The sequence below is a fragment of the Rousettus aegyptiacus genome, unplaced genomic scaffold (assembly GCF_014176215.1).
Source record: "Rousettus aegyptiacus isolate mRouAeg1 unplaced genomic scaffold, mRouAeg1.p scaffold_m13_p_1, whole genome shotgun sequence".
Lineage (NCBI taxonomy): Eukaryota > Metazoa > Chordata > Mammalia > Chiroptera > Pteropodidae > Rousettus > Rousettus aegyptiacus.
In genome coordinates this window covers 59,805,810-59,831,663 of record NW_023416284.1, presented here as the reverse complement: position 1 = coordinate 59,831,663, position 25,854 = coordinate 59,805,810, and the positions used below count along the sequence as shown (strand labels likewise).

Here is a 25,854-nt window from a genome sequence, read left to right as displayed (position 1 = left end):
TATTGTTTTTATCCTGATGACAGGGTGAAGGGAGCAATTACATTTTTATTTTTTTACCTACTTTTGACTTTTGGAGCTAAACAAATATATTACTGGTCCATGGTTACTTTACCAGATAATGATGATGTGGCAGGGAAAAGGGCAGAGATGGAAAACACTTTGAAGGAGTGCTCCCCCACCCTCCGCCCCCACTTTTTTAATAAAACCAAAGCAAATGTGCAAATTATTGAACATTTTGGTTTTGGTCAAGACCCAGTAAGCTATAAAGCTCAGATCCCTTTTCTTTTGGCAAATATTGTTACATAAATAAATACATGCAAGAATTAAATTCCAGTTAAATACATTTGGTTAGCGTTTAATAACTATCTCACTGTGTCTCTCTACTCGTCCTTGAGATGCAAAGATGAGTAAGATCTAGCCTCAGTTCTCATGACACCCACAGTTCCGTAGGGAGATAGTGTGTGAACAAACATCATCCAGCACGTAGGTACAAAGGGAGGGTACAAAGTAGTTGAACCTGGGGTTGAGGAGAAATGATTCAGGAAGATCTCAAAGAAGAGGTAAATTTATCAAATGCTTTGAAAGTGTAATCTTAAAAGGACAGGGGGTAGGCTTTGGAGTCCAGCAGGAACTGGATTTGAATTCTGTCTCTGGTATATTATACCCTGACCTTAGACAAGTTACTTCTCAAAACTTTAGTGTTTTATTTGGTAAGATGGGAATGACGAGTTTCTCATAGGACTGAATGATGCTAAAAAGCAATCACCAATACCAGATGACTCTCAGATGTACATCTCCACCCCAGTCTCTCTCCCCCGAAATCTGAACTCATATATTCTGCTACTTACTTGACATGTCCACTTAATAGAGGCATCTCAAGTTTAATATGTCCAACATCAAATTCTGAGTATTTTCTTCAAAAGTCCCTGCTATGCATATTCTTTCTCAAGCCTGTTAATTTCATGAGTCAGAAAGAATCTGATATCCTTGAAATGTGGCTTTCATATCACAAGTGTCATATATATTTTTAATTTTTTTAACTCTAGGAAACCAATTTAAATTGACATTAACAGACATATCATTGAATAAGAGTTAAGTAGCAAAATGTACTGCCAATGGTAGAAATGTAATCCAGATTTGTCAGTGCCACCAACTTTTGAGAGGAAAATAAGTGCTTTTATCTTGTTTTCAGCCTAAGTGGACTGTGGAAATGCTAGATGCTCTCAGATTCCCGCTCAAATGTGTTCAGAGTCCTCAGAGATGTGTCTGCCCTCTCATTTTTGTCCTGCTGCCATGGAATATGGGACTGTCTCTAGTTTCTGCCCCATGAAGAGTGCTGTCACTGCACCGTCACCATTGTCCACACTAAGAGACGTGGTCAAGGGCATGGACATTTGTTCCGAGCGCTCTTTCTCCCACAGCTTCAAATACTGCCAACATCCCTCTTTCACAGTCACCCTTAGAATTTGTGCACAAGATAATGTTTGTAAATCACTTTATAATAACTTAGAACTGAGTCCATAGGACTTAGATTAGAAGATGGCCCTTCCCACTAGCTCCTTGCTCCCTAAGTAGTTTCTGCCTCCACTCTCATTCTTGTGGCTCCAACCTAACATTCTTGCAATAGGCACCCACATATCTGAATCCTTGGATGAACATAGCGAAGTTAGACTTTCTACTAAAATTATCAATCAGAGAAATGTGAAAACTCAAATTCAGACCACTTTAGAAATTAATGAGTGAAAAATCAATTTCATTTGTTTGTGTGAGGTGTATATATCACCTGCCCTGCCCCCAATTCTTTCCATTCAAGTCTATAATCAGTATTTAATAACAACTTTCTATGTTCCACAAGCACTCTAGCCACAATGGTGAATATAAATACTGTAAAACATAGTAATTGGTCTCAGTAGGTTATAAAAATATAGTATTAGGGAAAACACGTGCTTAAGTCACAGAGCAGTGCAGATGCATACACCTCCAAGCTAATTTTGCGGATACTTGTACTTCAAGGGCAAATATACATACTTATACTACATGGGCTAGTTTAAGGTAGAACATTTTTAAACATTTTATAATTAAAATGTCTAGCATTCAATTAATATCTATTTGGAAAAAAGATATATGGTGTATATGTCAAAGCTTTCAATCATACTTTAAAGAAAGTGCGTTTTAGTTACTTTACTCTTTAATAAAAATTACAGGTTTCCGAAGAAATAGAGAAAATGTCATCTAGAGAGAGGGCTTTACAAATTAAAATATTAGATCTGGAAACTGAGCTTAGAAAGAAAAATGAAGAACAAAATCAACTTGTTTGCAAAATAAACAGTGTAAGTATTAATATGGCTTAATGTATTTTCCTAAAAAAAATAGCATTTAACATTCTTACCACGTTAGTTTTCTTAAATAGTTAAAGTACAAAGTGAGGGGAATCAGGCCTATTGCTTTACTGATAACATTAAAAATAATAAATAAATCACAAAAATTAAAAATGTCAGGATTATGCCAAAGAATTATTATCCTCATCTTGGTGGCCTCTGTTCCATTTCCTCCAAATTCTCGTCGGGCCCTTTTCCTACATATTGCTTTTGCATGGCAGCTGCTTAATGAAAGTTATAGATATAATCTACTTATTTTCATTCTGTTATAAATTTTTCAGTTTTTAAAAGATAAACAATATAAATTTTTATTATGAGTTAGATTTTGATACCTGTTTTGAATAATGAATATTATATTTTAGAAAGTTATAAGTTGGTAGCAAGTAAATATTTAGCATTGTTAACTCTGCATATGAGATGGATGCTTTGGTCCACTCAGCCATAAAATGAGAATACCAAATTGTCTGTGTTTAATTAGTCTTATAATGTTTTTTTCCTAAATAGTCATGAGATAGCCAATTGGCAGGAAATATTATGAAAGCTAGCACTAGTCATGACTAAATTACTTGAAAACTCTACTTAACCATAACATGGAAAATAATGATGCTTAATTTTTTCTAGGAGCCAGAGACTCCATGAAAACTAGTTTTTCATTCCCAAATATCTAAAAGTTGAAAACCTGAAAGGTTCGAAAGTTAAATGATTTTTGGCATGCCATATTAGTTTAATTTTATCACCATTGAAAACTCCATGGCAGTTTAATCAGAACAAAATATTTTCTACTTTTAATTTAGCACAGGCTTTTCCTTATTTCTATTTTTTTTTTTTTACTCACTATCAGAGTTGCTGATATTGTAAATATGTGTGATGTTCTTTGTGTATTTAAAGCCTCTGAAAAAATAATAACATAGGTATACTGAGATGAGATGGGTTTTGCTATAATGTTCCCAGTACTTGGCAAAAGCTGCCAAAATATATAGATTTAAAATGTGATGTTTTATTAAACCTGGTGATTTTTACAAAAATAAAGACCTAGAATTCTAAGCATTGATTTAGACATTGCTGAAAAATGAGTTTATGTATTCTGTCTCTTCCAGAGGACAGTTCAGTATTTATTTTGTATACATGCCTGAACTCCAATTGAATCGTAAGCACCCTGAGAGCCTGTCTCATAATCGATTGTATCCTGGTGTCTTCCACAATGCTCTGCCCATAGTAGCAGGCCTCTTCAGATTTTTTTGCCCAAGTGTTCCAGTCAGGGCAGAGTGGATGCACAGATCCAAGGGTGACCTCAGTAGTTTAACCCAAACCAGCGTTCCTGAGACCTAAAATATCTTTGGAATCATGTGTATTATCCTAAGATCCATGTACATTTTGCATTCTACCCAATAATATAAGTGTGTTTGTATTATTTTCCCCTCCAAATTGTTGAGTAAAACTGATATTCTACAAAGATTCATTGTATTCTTTCTGTGACTTTGTATAGGCAAACCTAGCACACTGCTTCATATCACCTCACTTCACCTGAGGGGCATTACTAAGTTTCAGAAGGTATCAAGGGTATCATTGAACACCTGATAGGAAGGAAATAAAAGATTTTTTTCTCAAGATGCCTACATTTCAGTTGGAAGTTAAATGATATTTGCAGCCTGTCTAAAGTATTTTTAGTGAACAAATTTACTTGGGAATTTATATGCAGCTGAATATTTTAAAAAATATTTTAAAATATTCTTATTTGTTTCTCAAATTAGATTTTTATTTTTTATTTAGAAAAATTGTTTTCACAAATAAAGAACACTTATACTATTAAGAGTTATTTTTATATTTTAAAGGATTCTAAAAATAAAATGTTTATATGATCAGAACTAGAATTCTGTCAATTTTAAGATAGTGGAAGTCATTTTTATGGCATAAAATATGAATTTTAGGCAGAGAAAATGGTAAAAAGTAGTGTTTAAATATGTCATGTTAAATGTAAGAGTAATTATGACGATTTTAAATAAAACCCATTTATTAAGTTAATCATGTTAAATATGTAATAATTTGGGGCTAAGCGAATGTGTATTACAGCAAACTAAAACATTATATTAAGATCAACAATGTATGGGCTCTAGTTATTCGGGATTTTAAAGAAAGTAAGCTCTAAGATAAGTTAATAATGAACAAATCAGATGTTAGGATTCTTTTAGAGAAACTAAAAATCATGTAGTCAATGATTGTGTATATATATATAGTTTTATATTATGACTCTCCTTTGATATGAATGTCATTAATGATTATCTTTATTTCTTTTTTTTATTTAGAAAGCACAACATCAGGAAGTATGTTTGAAAGAGATACAACATAGTCTTGAAAAGTCGGAGAATCAAAACGAGAGTATTAAGAATTATTTACAATTTCTTAAAACTTCTTATGTAACAATGTTTGGATAAACTGTCGAATCTGTTTTCTATAAGCAATAGATTTTTACTGTGAGTCTACAAAGTGATTAGGTAAAAAATAAATATACTATCTGTTCTACTTTATGACTTGTGGGTGGTAGAATTAGAGTTTTTATTTAAAGATTTTTGAAACATAATTTATTATCCAATTGAAACTTTAAAACAAGATAGATATCAGTATTCTTTTTTTGCTGGATAATTTTCACTTAGTTCTGGTTTATTTTCTATTTATATTATATTGGTTTTTAGAATGTTTTTTATGTGCACACAAAAGAAGCCAGTATCATTCTTTGTGTTTCTGTACCTACCATCCAAGTGAATTTGTAACAAATCTAGGCTATTTATGAGCCAAATACATGATTTTTAGTAATGTACATAATCATTTTACATTGTGGTGCTATGTACATATATATTAATATAATAAAGGAAATATTGTGCATATTTTTAATGATATTACATATTTTCTAAAGATCCCAATGCCTCAATGTACTTAATATTGTTTCAAGTATATGCTAAGATGCCATTATAATATCTGTGAGGTTTTAAATATCGAATTTTAAGTCATAGCTATTAAATGCCTACTGACGGTAATAGATGTAAACATGTTGGTATACGGTGTTTCTTTATAAAGAATAGGCTCTCAGGCTCTCCGATGAATTTATAGTCTATTTTGTATTATCATTTTATATTAGTAATTATCTGATAATTTAGAATTTAGACATTCTAAAGCCTTTAGTTAACTAAAGGACTCGAGGGGAACAACTTGTCTCACCCACCCTTTCACATGACCAACTCACATGAATCGATCAAAATAAGCACTCTTCATACTAATGAGCTTTAGGATAAGGCCTTTATTTTGGGAATGATGTAGAAGAGATAGGTAGAGGAGAACTTGTTCCCCATAATCTCCCACCCTACATGCTAAGGGAGGACAGTCTGAAAGGGGGTGAATGTACTTGACAAGGGATCACGTAATAGTGATTCCTCTCAGACAATGCCTTGAGAGCTGTTTAGTCAGAGGATGCCCAGGTCTCAAAAGATCATTCAAAGAGGCAGGTTGTATACTACACAGTCCAGATTATAAACAAAGCTCGATCTCCCTAAGATGTTTTATCCTCTTCTCTGATCAGAAATGGGGGCCTGCTTTTCTCTGGTCCCCTTATTCCTAATACAGCTATATCACCTGCAGGGACTTACTCCCCATTGACCCAACTGCTTCATAATATTTTTCTTAAAATAGCAAAGTATAGTAATTTCAGAAACTAGACACATTTTTTGTTCAACGATTGCTAACAATATTAGCATTGCCTTTTTCTTTCTTTCTTTCTTTTTAAATCATAGTACTTGATTGTACTTACATGCTTGACTTTTGTGTTTTTTTCTTCATCCCTGAGGCAAAGGGAGCCTTAAGAAATATTCATGTGAAAGTTCTTGAGTGTTGCTCACTAGACTGTGAGCTCCTCAAGGGGAGAACTGTACCTTATTCATATTTCTATTTCAGCTACTAAACAATATTTGGTATAAAGGAGATACTCAGTTGATGATTGTGGATAGATGGATGAAAGAGGTTGAAAGAGGAAGGTATTCATATTCCTGTTTTAGATATATAAAAAAAAAAGGTAAGCATAGAGGGATTCACTACTGCGGCTGTGGTATAAAATTCTTGTTTTAAAATTGGCATTTGAACTCAAGTCTTCTGATTCCAAAATTGAAGCTCTGTGTACAGTGCTGTTTTCCTGCTGTAAGGAGTAGAAGAACAGCAGCCCAGCAGCAGCATTGCTAGTGTTTTTTGAGTACTTACTGTGTGCCAAAGTTCTGAGTGTGTCATAAGTATTAACTTTTTTAATCTTTATGTCTGATGAGCTAGGTGCTATTTATTCCATTAGCTTTTAAGGAAACCAAAACACAGAAAGGCTCAGTAACTCGCCCAAGGTCACACAGCTAGTAAATGGCATGCATCCAGAATCTCTGATTTTAACTATGACCGTGCTACCTTCATATACATTTCAAAAATAAATGTTTTTTTTTTAATTTAACAATCATGCATTTATCTCATCTTTGAATACATTCTTTTTTATATTTTTAATTTTTATCAAAGTAATTTCTGTATATTGCATTTAAAAATTGGTGCCTGCAATGTTTTAGCTAGACTATGGAAGGAAAGACTACTGCCCAGTCCCTAAGGTTGATATTCAGGTGCTAGCGACACAGGACAACGAAGGAAGTTTGCCAGACTCTAGAAGAACTTTCACAATCTCTCGTTTAATGTTTCCACATGGAGCATTAAGCACATGACATTGGGATCTTCTGGAATGTGAACCAAACTCAGCGTCAGGGAGGCCGAGAGTCAGTGCCCTGGTGTCCCTAAAACTGTCCCAGCTTCCAGCTTCCCACTGTCCCAGAATGCCCTTGTCCTCACAGTACTAACAGTCTGGCAGGATTTTCAGCTGATCTTCAATATTCAGGGCCTCATCTCTTTCTTAAATTCTGAAATTTTTCTTCCATTTTTTATGTGACTGTTGCCTCTCCACGTGTTCTTTCCTCCTCCTCATTTTGTCTCCTGGGTGTGACCTCCATACAACTTGACTTTTTCCACAGGGTGTCTGTCACTGGATTTCTTGTGAGGTATTTCTTCCACCTGATTTTTCTGACCACTAATGTGGTTCTCAAGGGCGGTCATTCTTTTTTTCTGTTGGACATTGAATTTCTAATTAAGAAATTACGTTTTTTTAGTTCCCGAAAGTGTTGAGGTTTGTTTTGTTTAGTGTTGTAATTCCATTATATTTTTATTAAAATTCTCTTCTGTTTCTTCCACTGGTTCTCTACTTCAGTAGGCATCTCAGGTTTCTGTTCTGCTAGCCATCTTTTCTTTCCAAGCCCCATAAGTGAGTTTTAATTTTCCTTGCCTACTCATGATTGTGGTTCCTTCAATATCTGCCAACAGCCTGCCTTGCATATTTCTTGGGCAGCAGCAAACCAAGTGGTAAAAGGCATGATAACGGCTTTAGTTCTCATGGGCCTGAGACCTGTTACCCTCTGCTGAAGTGCTATGAGAAACCATTCTTCTAGACATTTTCAGTCACAAGCATCAGTTCTTTTCCAACTTTAAAAATTAGAAGCACTTCCCTGAAGAGCCTGCTTTGAGATTTTCTGGTGTCAGTAAGTATGTTATAGCAGTTTAAAGAAAGAATTCAAGCTATATCTGCTGACTTGAGATTTGTCCATGGTTTTTATTTTTAGGTGAAGAAAAGTGAAATAATTATGTATTTGGCATGATTCACATTTTATAATCAAAACAAGCATCTCTTTCTTTGTGTATATAAATTCTCATATGCTGGTATGAGCATGGAGATGGGTGTCAAGAAGCCTAAATGCCTTGGTAGGGATGGAAGAAATAGTAATAAATTTTACTTATTCTAATGAAATTGTATTACTTTTGATTTTTTCTAATCAGATGAAAATTTTTAATGGTTGGAGGACAAACATGATAGGTATAGGGAGTAGAAGACTAGGATCGGTGAGGGGTATGGTCTAAGAATGAAATATTAGAATTGATTTTCAGAGGTGGAGTAGTTTGGGACAAGGAAAAAGTAAAGGGAAGCTTGCTTGAGGTAGAGATGATGTCACTGGAGTCCTAGATGTTGAAGAACTGAAAAGTTTTGGATGTTGAAGCTGTCTAGGATTTGGAAGGAATTGGGGTAGAACTGAAGAAAATTAAATGTGAGCAGATAAGTAGATGACTGTGATAGGAATGAGGTTTTAAAACTCCATCGATGATTATTTTTATTAGAATAAAATTCAGAGTCCTTCACATGACCCTCAGGACTCTGCCCACCTCCTCACCCTCTCAGACCACTCCCCTCCCCTCCCACCATGCCCACTTGCACTTGATTTCCTTGAAAACCAAATTCCTTCCTTTTCTTATCTTAAAATATTCTTTCCCCTACTCATGACCTGACTAAATCATTCTCATATACCTTTTTATTATTTTCTTTCATAGTTGGCAACTTGTATGTGTGTGTATGTGTATTTGTCTCATGTCTCAGTGCATTTTAACCTCTGTGAGAGTATATAGTCCTGTAGCCTGCTATATAGCTGGCATTAGTACATGTTTGTTAGAAGGATATATACAAGGAGGAATAGTGAGCTTTAAGTGAGGCGAGGGCATTTGTCTAAGAAAGGTAGGGAAGTTACAGAGAGCCTTGGAGAATGAATAACTAACTCTTGAGGGCCGCAAGGGATGCAGTTTCCTGTGTGAGGGGTCTAGTTTTCTTTCAGGTAAATGTAGAAATTAAAGAGATTCGGGGTGCAGGAGACCTTGTTTATAATCAGACATGTTCCAGAGGCAATGGTGGAAAATGGGAGGAAGTTGGTATTGAGAGTGAGTCAGGAAGGAGGTTGACTTCCCTTGTAGCTGCTTGTTTTAGATAGTTAAATAGGAATTTTTTAAAAAAATTTTCTCTCTAAAAATTAATTAAAATCCCAAGTGTTTTCTTTTGATACTACTGAATTGGGAAAGTTGCTTAAATCCTAAGTGTAACAGTTTAATTTATTAACATTACAATTTATGGTAGTACTTCAAGATTTAATGGTTCCACAAAAGAAAAAAAAATAAACATTTTTTTCTTTCAAAGTTAAAGGACCTTAAAATTGTGAAGTTCAATTTTATTTTTAAAAATACCTTGCTTGTTTTCTTCTTACTTTGGCATAGTTTGGGGTGGGGATTGGAGGGAGGGAAAACTGTGAGGAGTCCTCTATATCTAGTTTGTTCTTGTAAGATGAAGTTAATATGGACAACAGATTATGGTTTAAACTATAAAAATTAAAACTGTGGGTATCATATCATATCATTATTTGATTAGAAACATTGTAATTATACACTGTGATCACCTTTTGCAAGCTTAAATTTTATTTTTTGCAACTTTTTTGTAAAGTAGATATCTTTTCCTATCATTAAAAAAAAAAAGCTCATTTTTTATTTAAAGAACTAAATAGAAAGGGCATCTAAATCCATGGTGGCAGGCATATATAAATAATTCTTTGAAAAATTATGATTTGATTTTAATAATTGAATGTAATACTATCCAAAACTTTTATTTTTATAAATCGGAGAAAGATAAATACCATATGATTTCACTTATATGTGGAATCTAAGGCACAAAAAGAACAAACTAATCAAAAACAGATTCACAAATATAGTGGACAATTTGATGATGGACAGAGGGGAGGAGGAGTTGAGGGTTTGGAAGAATGGGGCGAAGGGTTAAAGAAGTACAAACTAGATGGTCACAGGGATGGGGAGCACAGCATAGAGAATACAGTTAACATTAATATATTGGGTAGGTAGAGGAGAGAAGGAGCAATTAGGAGGATCATTTTATAAACTATATAAATGCCTAACCAATGTACTGTATACTTGAAACATTAAAATAAATTAACTAATTTTAAAAATTTATTTTTAAAAGATTTGTTTTTACTTCTACTAATAGGCACAGTTAATTACTTTAAAACCACATAAAGTTTTATTTCCACACTAGAAGTCTAACTTGGTTTTTACTCTTTTGATCTTGTCATATTTGATAAGCTATATTTTAGCCTGAATATTTCAGATGTTGAAGCATTTTAAGAAATAAAAATTTTAATTTCAAATGAAGTAACTTATAAAACACAAAGGATAACACTTGGGAGTATAATAGACACAAAGATTTCTATACTTTCTTTTTTCTGTCCAACATATAAAGAGCTATTATAAATTAATAAAATTAATATAATAAAATTAATAAATTAATAAAATCATATAAAAGGACCAAAGATAAAAACAGACAACTCAGAAGAATTATTAATGGCCAATAAACATGCTTATAAAATTTTCGGATTTATTAAAGATAAGTTTCTTTAGTACCAAGAAACTAATAAGTTTTAAGAGATAATTGCTACTATTGAAAAGATGGGGTAAAATGAGAATTCTCACATACTAACAATGGGACTTATTATCCGATCATCTCTCAATATACCATAATCTATTATGTATTGTTCCATTGTTGAAGAGTTATGTTTCCATGTTTTCTCTGTTACAAATTTTTATGTAGTGAATATCATAATGTACAAATCCTTGTCTGCCTTTTAATCATTACTTTACACAAATGCTTACATGTGAATTATTCTACCCAATCCCATGAAAAAATTTCAAGTTCTTGAAACACATAATTATTCATGCCATTTGCTTCAATAATTTACAACTTAGGCATTTATTCTAAAGTAATAATTAGATGCTGGCAGGAAAAACTTCCGTTATGCCATTCTATTGCTTAGCCAAAGCCTGGCACCCACTAAGAGCAATTTAAGTTTGTCATTTGACATTCAAATGACTCAATTTTGTCATCTCTCAATTTTAGTTATAAAGTTGGAGTGTGAATATGCTTTGAAAATAAGGAGTTCTACAATTGTAGTATTAATATTTATTCATAATTCTATTCATGCTGTATTTTTCTTTCTCCTTAATATTCAGTTGATGGCAATTCAAGTAATACCTAAAGCCGACATTTGTTTTCCTACATCTATTTATTTGATTATTCATTTGTATTAAAATTTTCTTGTGTTGTTAAAAGTCAAGTTAGATCATAGATAAAATAAATTCCAAATATGAATCTTTATTTTAGATAGATATGTAAAATATTTTCTATTTGTCTATGAATTGCCTTTTCACTTTCGTAACTGTGACTTTATGATCACAGTTCTCTATTTCAATAAAAGTTCCCTTTAAGCACTGGTTATCTGTATCCCACAAGGTTTGGTATATCTGCATTATCATTTAGTTTGAGATATTTTTAGATTTCTATTTTGATTTAACATTTAATTTATGGATTATTTATCAATACATTTCTAATTTCCAGGCAGTTGAGTATTTTCTAATTATCTTTCTAACGTCCAAACACTAAGAGGTTTTTCAGATATCTTTCTGTAATTGTTTTCTAGTTTATTCACGTTAAAATGGATAGTGGATTCAGGTGATGTCAGACTGATTTATTCATTAAAAAGAATTGATGATCATTGCCAAGATCTATTATTTCATTAGGGAATCTTGAAGTGATTTTTTAATTCTATTATTATTCTGCATTTATTCATTACTACTTTTCTATAAAAATTTTTACTTTATTAACTATTTAATTATCCTGATATAGAAAACCAAAATCTTTGATTCAATTTTTAGGATAATGAATGAATGCCTAATTGCCTCCAAGTAACAAATAAGGTTGTTGGGGTTTTTTGGTGTATTCTTATACACACGTGTATATCTTTAGGTGGATTTCAAAGACTGCTATAGAAACTTATACTGATAAATACAAATACTCAACTAAATTGAGAGCTAAGGTTAATAAACTCTATTTTATATTGTCTTCCATTGCCTTAATAATTATTCAACATTAAATGTAACGTAACACATCTTACAATACACCCCATTCTTTACTCTCTTCTCAGTCTATTAATCAGTAACATCTGATAGGGAACTTGATTATTTGTTAATTTTAGTAAAAATGTCTCTCTTGGGAATCTCAAAATCATTCATTGAAGTATGTGGTTACAGAATCATTTCATTATTAGCAGTTAGAGAATTATAATGATATGTGTGTATATATATATGACATATATTATATATATATATATATTTTAACCTATTGCAGTGATTTATTTTTATTCAGCTTAATGATAGATTAGAATATTTTCAATTTATATCTGGCTACTTCCCATAATAGTGAAGCATGTGGTTTTGGTTTGCATTTTTTGGTTTGTATTTTTCTCATTTCATATATATGTTTTATGCTTTCATTTTTATGTTATAGTAAAAATATGGTCTTTGTAATTTCTGCTTTTGGGAATTTGTTAAGTCTTTGTCTACACCAGTATTAATTTTTTATATCTTCCTTATTTTTTCTATTTTATCTGTCATGGATTAATGCTGATTCTGCCTATTTTTCCTTCTATTTGCAATGTTTTTATTCTACATAATTTGATGTTATTATTTGGATATTATTTACTTTTGTCATAAAGATATCTGAGGCCATTTACTTTTTAATCTTTGTGGGTAGCCACAAAGTTGATGCCTTATGTCTTTATTATAAATAATATTATTTAAATAGGTTTCATTGTCTTATTTTAACTTTTTTGCCTCGAATTCTAATTGGATGGTATAATTAATGCCACTTTTACATACTTTTTTCTTCATGTTTGCCTGATACATTGTGCCTATTTTGTAGTTTTTAATTTGTTTCAATGCCTTTTCATGAAACAAGAAATTTTCTACTTTTCCCATCCTCTCACCTTCCAAGTCTTTGATAATTTAGTCTAGGATTGTAAATTCCATCATTTATTGGTTTTATAGTAGTGCAATATAAATATTACTTTAAAATAAAAATTAATGTTGTAGCCATTTGTAATAAAATAATTTATATTTTTATTTTTTAATTTTAAATTTATATTTTTATCTTTAACTGATTTCATGGAGTCCACACCTAGCCTGAGAACTCTGAGACTAGTGATAAAAGCGTGTTAATGAGATTTCAGAATTACTATAAAAAGATGAGGAAGAAGGTCTTTCTTTTTGTTAACAAGTTAACTCATATTTAATAAGAAAGAATTTGGGGTTTCTTGATTTTTAGAATAGATTAAAAAAACTAGAAACAAAATCATATGTAATTGTCTCCGTTTTCCTGTGTGGTTTTAAGATGATGATTCTAGGTTTAGGTTGGATCTTTCTGTTCTGAAACTACTTCATATCATATGTGAAGCTACTTTTCAAGTTTCCGTCAAGTTAATTCTTTTTTCATAACTTTTTTCAGTTTCTTCAGTGATTTTTGATCTTATAAAGTTTTCAACTTAATTTTATAATTAATAATTTAATTATAAAATTAAATATTTATTTAAAGACAATTTCAAATGACACTGAAGAATATGATATGAAAAGTATTACTTCAGCTGCTTCTCACCCAGATTCCACTCCCTAAAGTAGCCATTGAAAATAGCTGATTAATCATATTGTTGAACCTTTAAAAGAAAGATTAATTCTTTAAATAATTTAGTCCAGGAAAGAAGCAGTATCTTGTTATTTTACAAAAAATAAGAATTAATTTTCAATAATTTTAAGTTTTAGTAACTCACAAAGCTAGGAATACTGAATAATACTGAAAATGTTTGTTATGCTGAAATGGGTAACCAAACATTTTTCAGTAATTTTTTTTTATTGCCTGTTTTGAGTAAGAGCATAAGCTACTCTTAAAAAAAAAAAAAAAAAGATGGTATTTTATATTTCTAATAGGTATAACAAGTTTCACTATTCATGTAAAATCAATATATAATTTTAATGATTCTAGTTCTATTGAAAAATCAAAATATGGTGTATCAGTGGCATTTTATATGTTTTTCACCTTAGTGCAATACTTTTAAAGCCATACATTCCAGTATTCAAGTTTTAAACAAGTTTTATTCAAGTTTGTATACACCCAATATGGAAGGCCATGACTTTAATCATTTCCTCACCAGAACTTCAATTATGCCAAGCACTTTTTAATTATCCTGCAGCCCACAAGTCTATTCTTAGTAAAAAGTCTGACTTTTACAGAGGCAGTATATTCCTCTGTGGCAAAATTCAACTCACCACTTTGCAACCCCACCCATGAAAAAGCCCTGTGAATTAAAAGCTACTAAATTAAGTGTGTATTTTTAACAACTTCAATTTTAAAGTCAATTTTGGCATAAAAGTGGAAGGACATTTTTTTAAAGTACAAAAATGCTATGTTGGCATTTCATGATATTTTCAGAATGTAGTTTGTTTTTTGGGTTGTCTCTTTCATGAAGTTAGTTTCTTATAAAATAATTTTTCTTTCTAAAGAGAGTATATTTAATTAGTTTGCTCTTGTACCGTTTATTTTTGATTTATTTAAAAAGAAAATTCTGAACCAAGAAGAACAATGATAGAAAAGAACTTATACATGAGGACAGGGATATAGTGTCATGGGAAAAGGTTTGGGTGTATAGGGGGTGGCTGAGGAAGTACAGTGTTGAAGTGTAGGTGTTCTTAGCATTTCACACACAGACCAAAATCTGTATTATAGATCCTGAAATTAAGAGAAAAGTAAACCACATAAAATGATTGCATTGTTTTCCTCTTTTTATTTCCTAGTCATGAAAAATCTGTTTTCCCAAATACAATACAAAGTCATGTTAGGAAACACTTGTCTAAAGTTAATGCTTAAGAGAAGCTAAATAATGCTTAGGAGAGAACCCTGTACTATATAATATAGTCACTAAAGAAATAGTTACTGAGAATCTGTTATGTGTAAGGGTCTGTACTTCTTTTATGTATCATATAACTCCAATAATGTATTGCCTTGTGATCCACTATTAGGAAAATGCGGTGTTCAAAATCTGTGCTTAGAAAATATGGCAGAAACTGTGTGCTTGATCAACAGTTTTCCATGTTTTTCCTTGCCTTCATCTACTATAGAGGCAAGAGTATCTAAAAACTCAAGTCCCCAGTCTTCTTTTCAGCTAGAAGTTGCATGTGGGGATTCTAGCCAATGAGATGTAACGGGAAAGTTGCTGGTGCCATATGGTCACTTTCTACCAGGGGGCTCTGGAAGTGCTACTGTCATCACTGTGGGCAGCAGAGCTGAAAGTCAGAAGGAGCCTGTGTCCTTGAAGGTGTCTTTGACCACCATACTATTCTTGGACTCCCTATCCTGGGACTTCCTGTGGCATTAAATAAAGAAACCTCTCCCTTGTTTAAGTCACCGTTTGCCGGGGTCCCTCTTATTCTTTCTTCATGCATTACTGACTCAGGGAAAAAATTAATTTGGCAATAATTATGACAGTGGTCTTCATTTACCAAATTGTATTGGCCAGTCTCCAAGATAGCCCACAATTATCCCACTTCCTTTGCATGCTTGTAGGTTTGTGTGACAAAAAGGATGTGGCCTTTAAAGGCTTGTGACATTATAAAAATTATGAACTTAACAATAACTTAAGATAATTCATATTTTCTTTTTATAGAATGTCACATATTTTTATTTATGACATGTTTTCTGGTAAATTATAATATATCCTTTATTAAAATTAGAAAATAAAATTTTTAAATAATTTCTAAAAACCACTTATATAGTACTATATACCAGGTTCTCTACTATGTTCCTTAACTTCATTAACTTTTTTTTTCTTCAAATAACTTTTTGAAATATTATTACAACCCCTTTGCCTTTAGAGAAACTGAGGCAAGGAGGTTAAAAATTCTGCCCGAGGCTATATCCCAGGAGGTGGCAGAGCTGGGATTTGAGCCTGGTTAAGCTGAATAGCAGCATTTGTGATCCTCTCACTACATGAAAATCACCTACGAAAATCACCATGAAAATCACCTACTAATTGGAGAAAACTAGCCTCCTTTCTATAGATCTTTATAATGTGTAAGCAGTTTGCTTTGTTAGCATAACAAATCAGTCCCTGCTGGCATTCACAGTTCCTTAATTGCTACCCTGACTTTTCAAGATATATGAGAATGCTGAATGTCAGTCATATTCTGCTGGTGTAGCCAGCTCTATCAATCGGTGTCCACTCATGCAGCCAGAACCAAGAGAGAGAATGTGGTACAGAAGAGTGGTTACAAATATGTTGGAAGGATTGGAGGAGCATAAAAGGGAAGGCGTGTTTACCTAAAAGGGAGGGCATCAAAGGGTGGAATTGGAGTTAAGAACAAATGGTCAAGGGGCAGACCAGTCTTCAAAACATTTACATTCCCTTGAAACGTTTTCTTTCCTTCACACGTTTATTCATGTCATTGTTCTTCCACATTTAATGACTGCAACATAGTCTCTATTAATTATTAATCTCTGGTGGTTAAGTTTATTTGTTGTCTTTCTTAGTGTTCATTTTTCTCCTTTTCTTTGAAATTTTAATCTTCTCTGGGCTTTTTCATCCTCCTCCACTTGAAAACTCCTTGTCTATCAATTTTTTGACTGCTGCCACCATCTCTCCTTTCACCATCTCTAGCCCAGGGCATGGTCTTGGTGGCTTAGGGCTCTTGTCCCTTATTAACTACAGGTAGGATATCCAGCCTTTGAGCTTGCAAAGGGTAACATTGTCCTTGCTACCAGCTTTAGACAGGACACCTTGCTCTGCCATCCCACACAAGTCCAACTCTGGGCTGCCTGAATCTTCAGCTACTGCATATTCCTGCAGGTTATCTATTATCTTGCTTTTGAATATGACTATGACTTTTTATATTAAAAATCTATAATTGCTGTGTTTGTAGGAGAGAGAGGAACGTAAAGCATGAACACATACAGTCACAGTAATGATACATCTGTCTTAATACATTTAGTTAATTTGCTTGAGTCGTCTAGGTAAATGATCACATTACCCAAGAATAACAAGAACTGGAGCCACCATTTAATCGGTATTTACTACGTGGCAGGTATCTTCTGCCATGTGCTTTCTCGGTATGTCAGTGTTTGGAAATGGGCAAAGATTACTGGTGTCGTCCTGTGGAGTCCTGGTCATTGTCTAGCAGACCCTCAGGTGACTATCTGATTCCAGAATGTGCACCTTTAATTGACTTTCTATTGGCTATATGATTTTACAGGTCTGTAGGGATAGTAGCTGTTAATTTGTGGAAAACTAATGGTAATGCTAATAATTCCTGTTATGCCATGCAACTGAATTTTGACTGGTAGATTATAAAGCTTTGTACATCAAAATCTCCTTTGGTCAGCTCCTACCATCTTATTGGTTCCCTCAATAATTAAAGATTTCAATAAAATCTTTAATTCATGTCCGTCTAATATTTGTATAAGAGTCGTGATTTTACTTTTTTGAAAATTCAACCTGAGCATACATAGTATCTTCTACTTTTCACAATCTGAGAGACAGGTGTTATTCACATTTAATAGATAAGAAAGCTGAGACTCAGATCAAATGGCTTATCTGCTCAATGTCAAATTAAATAGTATGTGGCCAAGCTGGAATTTAAATGATGAATTTTGCTCCCTGCAATATCTTTGCTCTTATTTATTATTGCCTGGCTTGGAGAAACTCCACTTGCTAACAAATAAAATGATTTTTCAAAAATGGATTAACATCAGCAAAACAATAATAACTAATATTTATTATTTAGTTATTGTTTTGCTGATGTTAATATATTTTAATATCATTTATTAATATTAGTTATTATAAACATTAATAACCAATATTAATATTAGTAACTATATTAGTTATAATAAATATTAATAACTGATATTTATTATGTACCAGCACCAAACTAAATGTTTATATGGATTAACACATTCAATTAACACATGAGAAAACTGAGCTTAGAGAGGTTCAGGAACTTGTGAGGTTTTCCATGCTATTTCTAGCTTTTTTCTTTCTTTCTCCTATTAAAAATGCCCTTTCTGTATATTAGAATTATCTAGAAAGCTCTTAAAAATTAGTTTATCAGAATTTCTTAAAAACTTCCTAGGTGATTCTAATATGTAGAATCACTGTATAAGTGAGGACATTTAACCTCTTGCTTCCCTAGCTGATACTTAAGAAAATTAGACAGACCTGCAATGTCTGTTTTTTTTCTGATACATCTTGGAAAGGGAATATTGGGAGACATTGATCAAATGAATAGTAGCATTGTTAGAAAAATGTGACCTGTTTTGTTGGAGCTTCTTACTGCTTTCTTTTCAAATTTTTGTGTATTTTCTCCGTAACTGTTGCGCCCAGTTCTCGGTTTGTTTGTTCATATTTTAGACTAGTAATATGGTAAAGTCTCTGTTATTTGTTATGACTGAAGAATAATTTGATCGATAGAATATCTAGATTAAATCTAGAATATCTAGATTAAAATAGTGAGTTTTCAGATAACCAGAAACATACTATAATTGTCCTATATGATTTTTGGATAATATAGTATAAGATACTTGTAAAATTTTTCTGAACATGATATTATTTTTCTTGGGATAGTCTTTCCTGCCCAATAGAGCTTTGCTTTCGAGAAAAAAAAAATTGGTGGTGGGGAGGGGAGGGGGCAGGATGCGTGGAAATCATTTACCTTCATTTTTGTTTATGTTAGCTTTATTGAGGAATAAATGATGATTTGATATATGTATACACTATAAAAGGATTTCTCCCAAGTAGTTAATTAACACATCCATCACCTAACGTGTTTATCTTTTTTTTCTTTTATTTTTTGGTGAGAACATTTAGGTTTTACTCTATTAGCAAATTTCAATTACACAATATAATGTTATCAACTATAATCATCATATTATACATTAGGTCCTCTGACCTCATTCATCATATAGCTGAAAGTTTGAGAAAGTTTTCTTTTATAATTATTTTAAGTCAGCAATTCCAGCCTTTTCATAAAAAGAAGGAATTTACTTCCAAAGCTGAGTAAATTGTTATGTAAAACTCATTTTGAGTAATCCAAGTAACTCATCCTTTTTCTACATGGATTGTCCTTATTATCTTTACTATTAATGGAGAGAAACAAAACCATTAACAATCTTTTCAAGGGAGATGGATAAACTATGGGAAGGTGTAGAGTGAACATGTCATTTCATCATAAGAGCTTTATTGAACATGTCCATTAATGTTTTGCACCAGTGGAGTTTTATGTCTATCAGAATCTATGATCCCATTCGATCTATGTGAAATATAGGTTGACAGTATCAATGCTGCCAGAGTGGATTGTTCATAAGATTTCTCTCCACCCTCTGTAGAAATGTTTTCCTTGATAATAGCACTATGAAATTCCTGTTGTGAGGTTTGCATGTATAGTGAGCCATTTGCCACAAAGTTCCTTGATAAACAGATAAATTCGCATGCATTATTTTTAATTTTTGAGAATATGTTACTGCCATTTTAACAGTTTAGAAACTCCCAGGTCTCAGGAAAACACAGGCACAAAGCCTTATGTTGTACTGAACATCTTTTGGTCAGCAGGGAAGGAGCCAGGAGCAGTGATCAGAATAAAGAGGCTGATTTGAGAGTGGGCAGACTCAGCTTTAATTCTAGTAAAGTTTAGGCATGAATATTCAATAGGTGAGTAGGACACAGCATTTGGAGAACCTGCTTCACAGAGATAACAGGAAAATGATGTGAGAATGATCCAACTTTTTTTCATTCCACCTATGAGCTTATATGTATCCAACTCATCCTTCATCACACTCCTGTCACACTGTCAGATTAGGGATCTGAACCTGATCCCTCCACTCTACTTGAATCCTAGCCCTTCTATGCACTTTCAAATCTTGCTCAGAATTTCATCTCTCCACTCCTCTGTCGTAAACTTCTTATTCTCTTCCTTCTTTCTAAAGTTAGGCTTCCCTAGGCACTTATGAATATTTCTTTTTAATTCTGCACCTCCCATTCTCTCCTCACCCCACTAAGCCTGCCTTCTGCCGCCATGGCTACACTGCAATTGCTCAAGCCACTTGGGCTTCACCAGATAGATATCTTCTCTTTTGACCTGCCAGCCCATGTGATCTTGTGTCTTTTCCCACCCCGGCCTCATCTCTTGCATTCTGCCCACCTCACTCCCTGTCATCCAGCCCCACTGGCCTCTTTCTAGTCTTCGAATCTCCCCAACTCTAGCCAATTTCCGGGCTTTTGTACTTGTTCTTTCTATAGACCAGTTCTCACATGGCTCATTCATTCTCATTCCTCAGATATTTATTCTCAGAGGAGCATTTCTTGACTAATACATGACCTGTGGCCTTGGGAACATCACTTAACTTCTCTGTTGTTCGGTTTCTCATCTATGCCTAGTGTTGTTGTAAGGATTAAATGAAATTATACACAGGTAGTATCTACAAGATGATATATAGCAGTAATATTGGATTGATTATGGATTAGAGTAATATTAGATTGCTTACTATTCTAAGCAACATCTTCATCTTATCACCTCATTGTCTTCCTTTGTCACACTTATGAGTAGCAGTTACATTATTTATTTATTCATTTATTGTGTATAAAATGGTGGGGCACATGGTCCAAAAGGAGAAGGGGCATCTGCCTTGTTGGTTTCTCTACCCTTTACATATCATTGAAGCATGACAGGGCTCAATATATTACACACTTGAACCACTTTCTTACTACCTCGTGCTACAGCTGTCATTGTAGACTATGCTGTTCTTCCTTAAACATTCCTAATCCCTCTCTCTCTCTCTCTCTCTCTCTCTCACACACACACACACACACACACACATCCTCGTCTTCCTCTGCTCATGCTTTTAAATGCCAGGACATATCTGAGAGAGTACAGGACAGAACAGAGACATGGGAATGGGTGGATAAGATTTGGGTGAGGCATTGTTGCCCTATACAGCAAGCTGGGTTCACAGGCACTCTGGTAGGAGGAAAAAGTGGGTGGAGCTGCTGATTATAACTGAAGAAGGGGACCTCAGAATGAGTCAACATGAGATAGAGTTGGGAGTGGGCTTGCTCTGAAAGCTTGAGATTAGTTCAATAAGTATCCAGCACCCCAATGTGTCCAAATGAGCTAGGTATTAGATTAAAAAATATGTGTGTGTGTGTGTGTGTGTGTGTGTGTGTGTGTGTGTGTAAATCTCAAATATATGGATATATAAACATACTTGTAATTTACTATAGGATGTGCTATACAGAGGTGTGCACAAGATACAATGTTAGCAATGAGGAGGGGGTGATTAGCTATCTGGGGGTGCTGAAGATTCAAAGAGAGTAGTAATATAAAATAGACCTTAAATTTATCAAATCAACCAGGGAAAGGAATTCCAAGCTGAGGAAAGAGCACATGCAAAGGTACAGAAAGATTTCTCATCAATATTCAATATGGTGGATGGAGCTGACATGACGTCCCAGCTCCCACTGTTCCCCTTCTCCACCAAATGTACAGAACTCTTTAGCATCCCTGAGATTGTTATAAAGTTGATGGAACTTTTTTGAGAAGAAAGTTTCATACAGATTTTAAACTCACTTTATTTTGGAGTAAATCCCTTCTCAAGTTCATGAGTGACTACTAGACAATCTCAAGGCTTCTGAATATTGAATTCCAACTCTTACAACAGCTCCAGTTTTATGAGGGAGAAAGGATAGATGGGTGGGTGTGAGGGTGGACTAGATTGTTAGATGAATAGGTGGGAAGATAGGAGATGGGCACCCAGGAATCCAATAAAGATTGAGGTGGTATCACTGCTTGGGCGATGTACCAAGATGCAGGGGTGACCACTCCAATGTTCCTATTAACAAATTTTGAATATCTGCTGTGTATCAGATATTATTCTAGGTTCTTTTTATATTTTATCTCTACCCTAGAAGGATAGTATGAGGAACCTGAGTCTTAAAGAAGTTAATTTACTTACCCAAGGTAAGATAGCAAGTACATTTACTTAAATTTGAAGCTCATCTTTTTTCTACCATGTCATGGGGACAATTCCTACTTCTTTCTGAGCAAGGACACAATTTACTTCTATTCCCTGCTTTCAAATCATATCACTGCTCTGCTTTGACAGTCCTCTCCAGCTCTTGTAATATAAAGAACAGTGAAGAATGATACAATTATTCATTTTTATGACGCCTCTCCTGTAGTATAATTGGTTTTTCTTCTAACACTGAATTACTTTCTGCAATGTGAAATGCTTTCTTCTGTGTCTGAACAGTGGCCACCACCACAGTCAGTTTACTTCTGGAATCTTCCATACCTCTCCAGAGAGAATTATACCATTTACTGTATCCACTGTGGTTTCTGTTGTTTGCAACTGAACCCTTCTGGGTGGGCTAAGGGAATTATTACCAGCTATTAGATGGTTTACAAAACTACTAGAAGGGCTATAAGAGCAGGCTCTAGGCTGAGATTCTAGGAACAATTCCCAGTTTCCAAACTTCTGCATGGCCAAGAACCTCACAGTGTCTTCTTGACATTTTTTTGCAGGAAACTGCTGACAAGTGAACCTTGATGCCGTTGCTACAATCCGCAGGCATAAAATGAAAGCCTCTCACTCTTTCTTTCCACTCAGGACCAGTTTCATGAGCATGCAAACGGTACAGTCATTTAAGGTCCCATGCTTAGAAGTGAGCCACTCAAAGTTAATGCTCTGCACTTGCTATCTCAAAATTCTTAACATTTTGTAAACGAAGTCTTTTGGGGCCTCAGCCCTCCCTTTCCCTGCAACTGCCCAGTAACCACGGCCTTCCCGGAGGATGCAGAGGCCTGGGCGTGAGTGCAAGGAGGGGTGCACGCATCATTAGTCAGGCGCATGCGCCCAGGGACATCGCGGAAAGGGCAGGGAGGCGGAGTCCTCAGCCCAGGCTGGCGGCTGAACGCAGTGTTGGGGGGTGAGATGGTGCGGGGCGAGCCTCTGACCTCTGTTCGTCCAAGTGCCTGGGGCTTCTGGACGTGAAGGTAGCAGTAAACTCAGGGGGTCGCACATCCTCCATGGGTTTGGGTGGCAGGCCTTGGGCGAGATGCCTGACTAGACTTCCGGAGGGTTCCGTCCTGTCGCAGGTGCCAGAGGAAACACGACAGCCAGCGGGCTGCAGGTGCACTGAGTCGCGGGCAAGAGGCCCTGGGTGCTGGTGAGTGTTTGCGCTCGTATCTGAGTGTTCCCAGTCCTGGGAGTGCAACGTTAAATATAGAAAACTAACAAAAACCACCCTGACAAGTTGTGGGAAAGGCCACAGAAGGAAGGAAAAAGTTTTTTCCTACTTTCTGTACAGGGGCCTCGAGTTTTCATTTTGTACTTGGCCCCACAAGTTCTATAGTCAGCCCAGTTTCCACTTAATTTGGTGTGAAACCAAGTCTTTGCTAAGTGCATCTGATTTGTGTAATCTAAATCACATCCTAAACTCTAGGGAGCTTGGGAAGTGTAGTTTTTAGCTTTCCAACCCAAATAGTACAGGAAGGCACTACAGTACAGGAAAGAAGTTGGAATGCATGTTGAATAAGACAACCTGCTTTATCTACCACAATCACCCACGTGGTGAATCTGGCAAGAGTGGTATGCCTCTTTGTACATTAGGCTCCTTGGGCAGGGGCTGGATCTGGCTCATTCACTCTATCCCCAGTTCAGGATACAGGGCCTCTCACATAGTAAGATCACAGTATTTGTAGAATTGAATTGCTACTCGCCTATTTTTTATATTCTGTAGTTATTAACCTGTACATCTAATGGTATGTTTTCTCTTGTCATAGTTCATATTAGCTGAAGATTTTCATTACTAGTAACAAATTCATATTAAAATGCAGTGGGTTAGTAAAATTTTTTTCGAAAGCTATGTGGATTATATTTCTTTTCATGTACTGGGCATAGCTAATGCAAACATGGTACCATATGTCCACTGTGCTTAGTGAATTAAATCACTTACTGTGCCATTATGGAAACATTAATAATATTTACCCAGCCCACAGAAACCACCAATGCGAAGTTACATTTCTTCTAGTCTTCACCTTTTGAATTTCACAAACTGGAATTAATTTCAAAGGAACATGTCTGGCTGAAGTGTATTAACAATGGACAAATCACAGAATATTCTATGGAAAAATTGGTTTTATTTAAAACAAAAATGCCCCAAGCAGAATCAAACTTTTTATATACTTCTCACCATCTCCAAAATGGAAAGTAAAAGTATTTCCACCAAAAGATTTTAATTAAAAAGGCTTTGACGTGTGTGTATAAAAATATCTCTTAATCACAAAGATAAAAATTTAAAGCTTTTATCTGAGATTTGACTAACAATATAAATTGTGTAGCTGGATTAGGTGATGGTGAGGACAGTCGAGAGTTTGTTGGGTGATCAGATCATCCGAGCAATTCAGAAAGCAAAGCTGCATCTTTCAGAACTTAATCTGGCTATCTAAGAAGTAGTGTGGGATGGAGGGCTTACTCCAAAAATTCTTTAAATTTATTAGGATAAAAGAGGTCTTTGGAATCTCCATCTTTATGTGTTCTGTTCAGGGACTGCATTATGAAAGTCTGGCCTGATGATTAATGGTCATTTGGTCCTGTCCAAAATGTCTATGGAGACATTTGTTTCACATGAAAAAGTCTTTGATGTTTGTTCCTGTCAAAAACATCCATGCTTAGAAAATGTCCCTGGGTTCAAATAGCCCATAATGTGCATTTATACTTTTGGTTTACAGGATTAATACATAAAAAAATACTATCATAATTTCTTGGTCCAATAATTGTGCTGTGGCTGTATTGCCAATAATATCCCTTCTTGCTTAGGTAGCCTAGCTGGTAAATGGCACTTGGAGTTAGGCAAGTGGGTCAGAGTTCAAATTTTGCAGAAGAGCAGGATTTAAATATCAAGGACCTTTTGGCATGAACCAAATGTTTCTGTAGATGTTTTGGACAGGATCAAATGTCTTGCAAGGGGCCTGATGGGTCTGACAGGTCCTGAATTAGATCTAGTAATAACTCAGAGCATCTAAGTTACGTAATGGGAATCCATGAGGTAACTGTGTGAGTAATTGGTTGTGATAGCCTAAAACGCACATTCTGGCCCTTGAGCCAAAGTAGGCAAAAAGGGAATCCTGGTTCATTCAGGAAAAGTAGAACAGAGAATGCTGACTTTTATTATCGAGGTAATCTTGTCTTTCACATCAATTTAGCTGCAGGATTTATCTTAATCCATTGTGCCTCTAAATTAAATAGTTATGTTGACAAAGTGTAACTATAACTATAAATTATAAGTATAAAAAGGTTATTCAGCCGGATAATCCAGAGTAATCATTCCATCTCAAAATTTATAACTTAATTATGTCTGCAAAGTCCTTTTAGGCTATATAAGGTAACATTCATAGGTTTCAGGGATTAGGATGTGGATTTCTTTTGGGAGAGAGAGACATAATTCAGCCCAATATGCATGCTGTCTGAAAATGTGCTAAAACTCAAACCTATTTATTACCTACTACTGCTGAACAGAACTTGGAGATGGAGAGTCAAAGGACCTACTTTCTTTTTGACTAGAAATCATAAACCTAGGTTTCTGAAGAAGTTTATTTTAATAGAGGGTTG

The 25,854-nt window shown here is 34.5% G+C and overlaps 1 protein-coding gene across 6 annotated transcripts in view; it reads left to right on the top strand.

Moving 5' to 3' along the window:
• The window catches only part of ODF2L (outer dense fiber of sperm tails 2 like), a 37,880-nt gene extending 29,641 nt beyond the window's left edge, over positions 1-8,239 (top strand). For 5 of the 6 annotated variants that reach the window (XM_036235934.1, XM_036235929.1, XM_016128078.2 and 2 more), the window contains 2 exons: positions 2,205-2,330; positions 4,682-8,239. In XM_036235934.1, the coding sequence (XP_036091827.1) occupies positions 2,205-2,330; positions 4,682-4,810 (255 nt within the window). In that variant the 3' untranslated portion in view covers positions 4,811-8,239. The remainder of the gene's footprint in view (positions 1-2,204; positions 2,331-4,681) is intronic. The other variant, XM_036235932.1, reaches the window with a different exon arrangement.
• Positions 8,240-25,854: the final 17,615 nt, after the last annotated feature.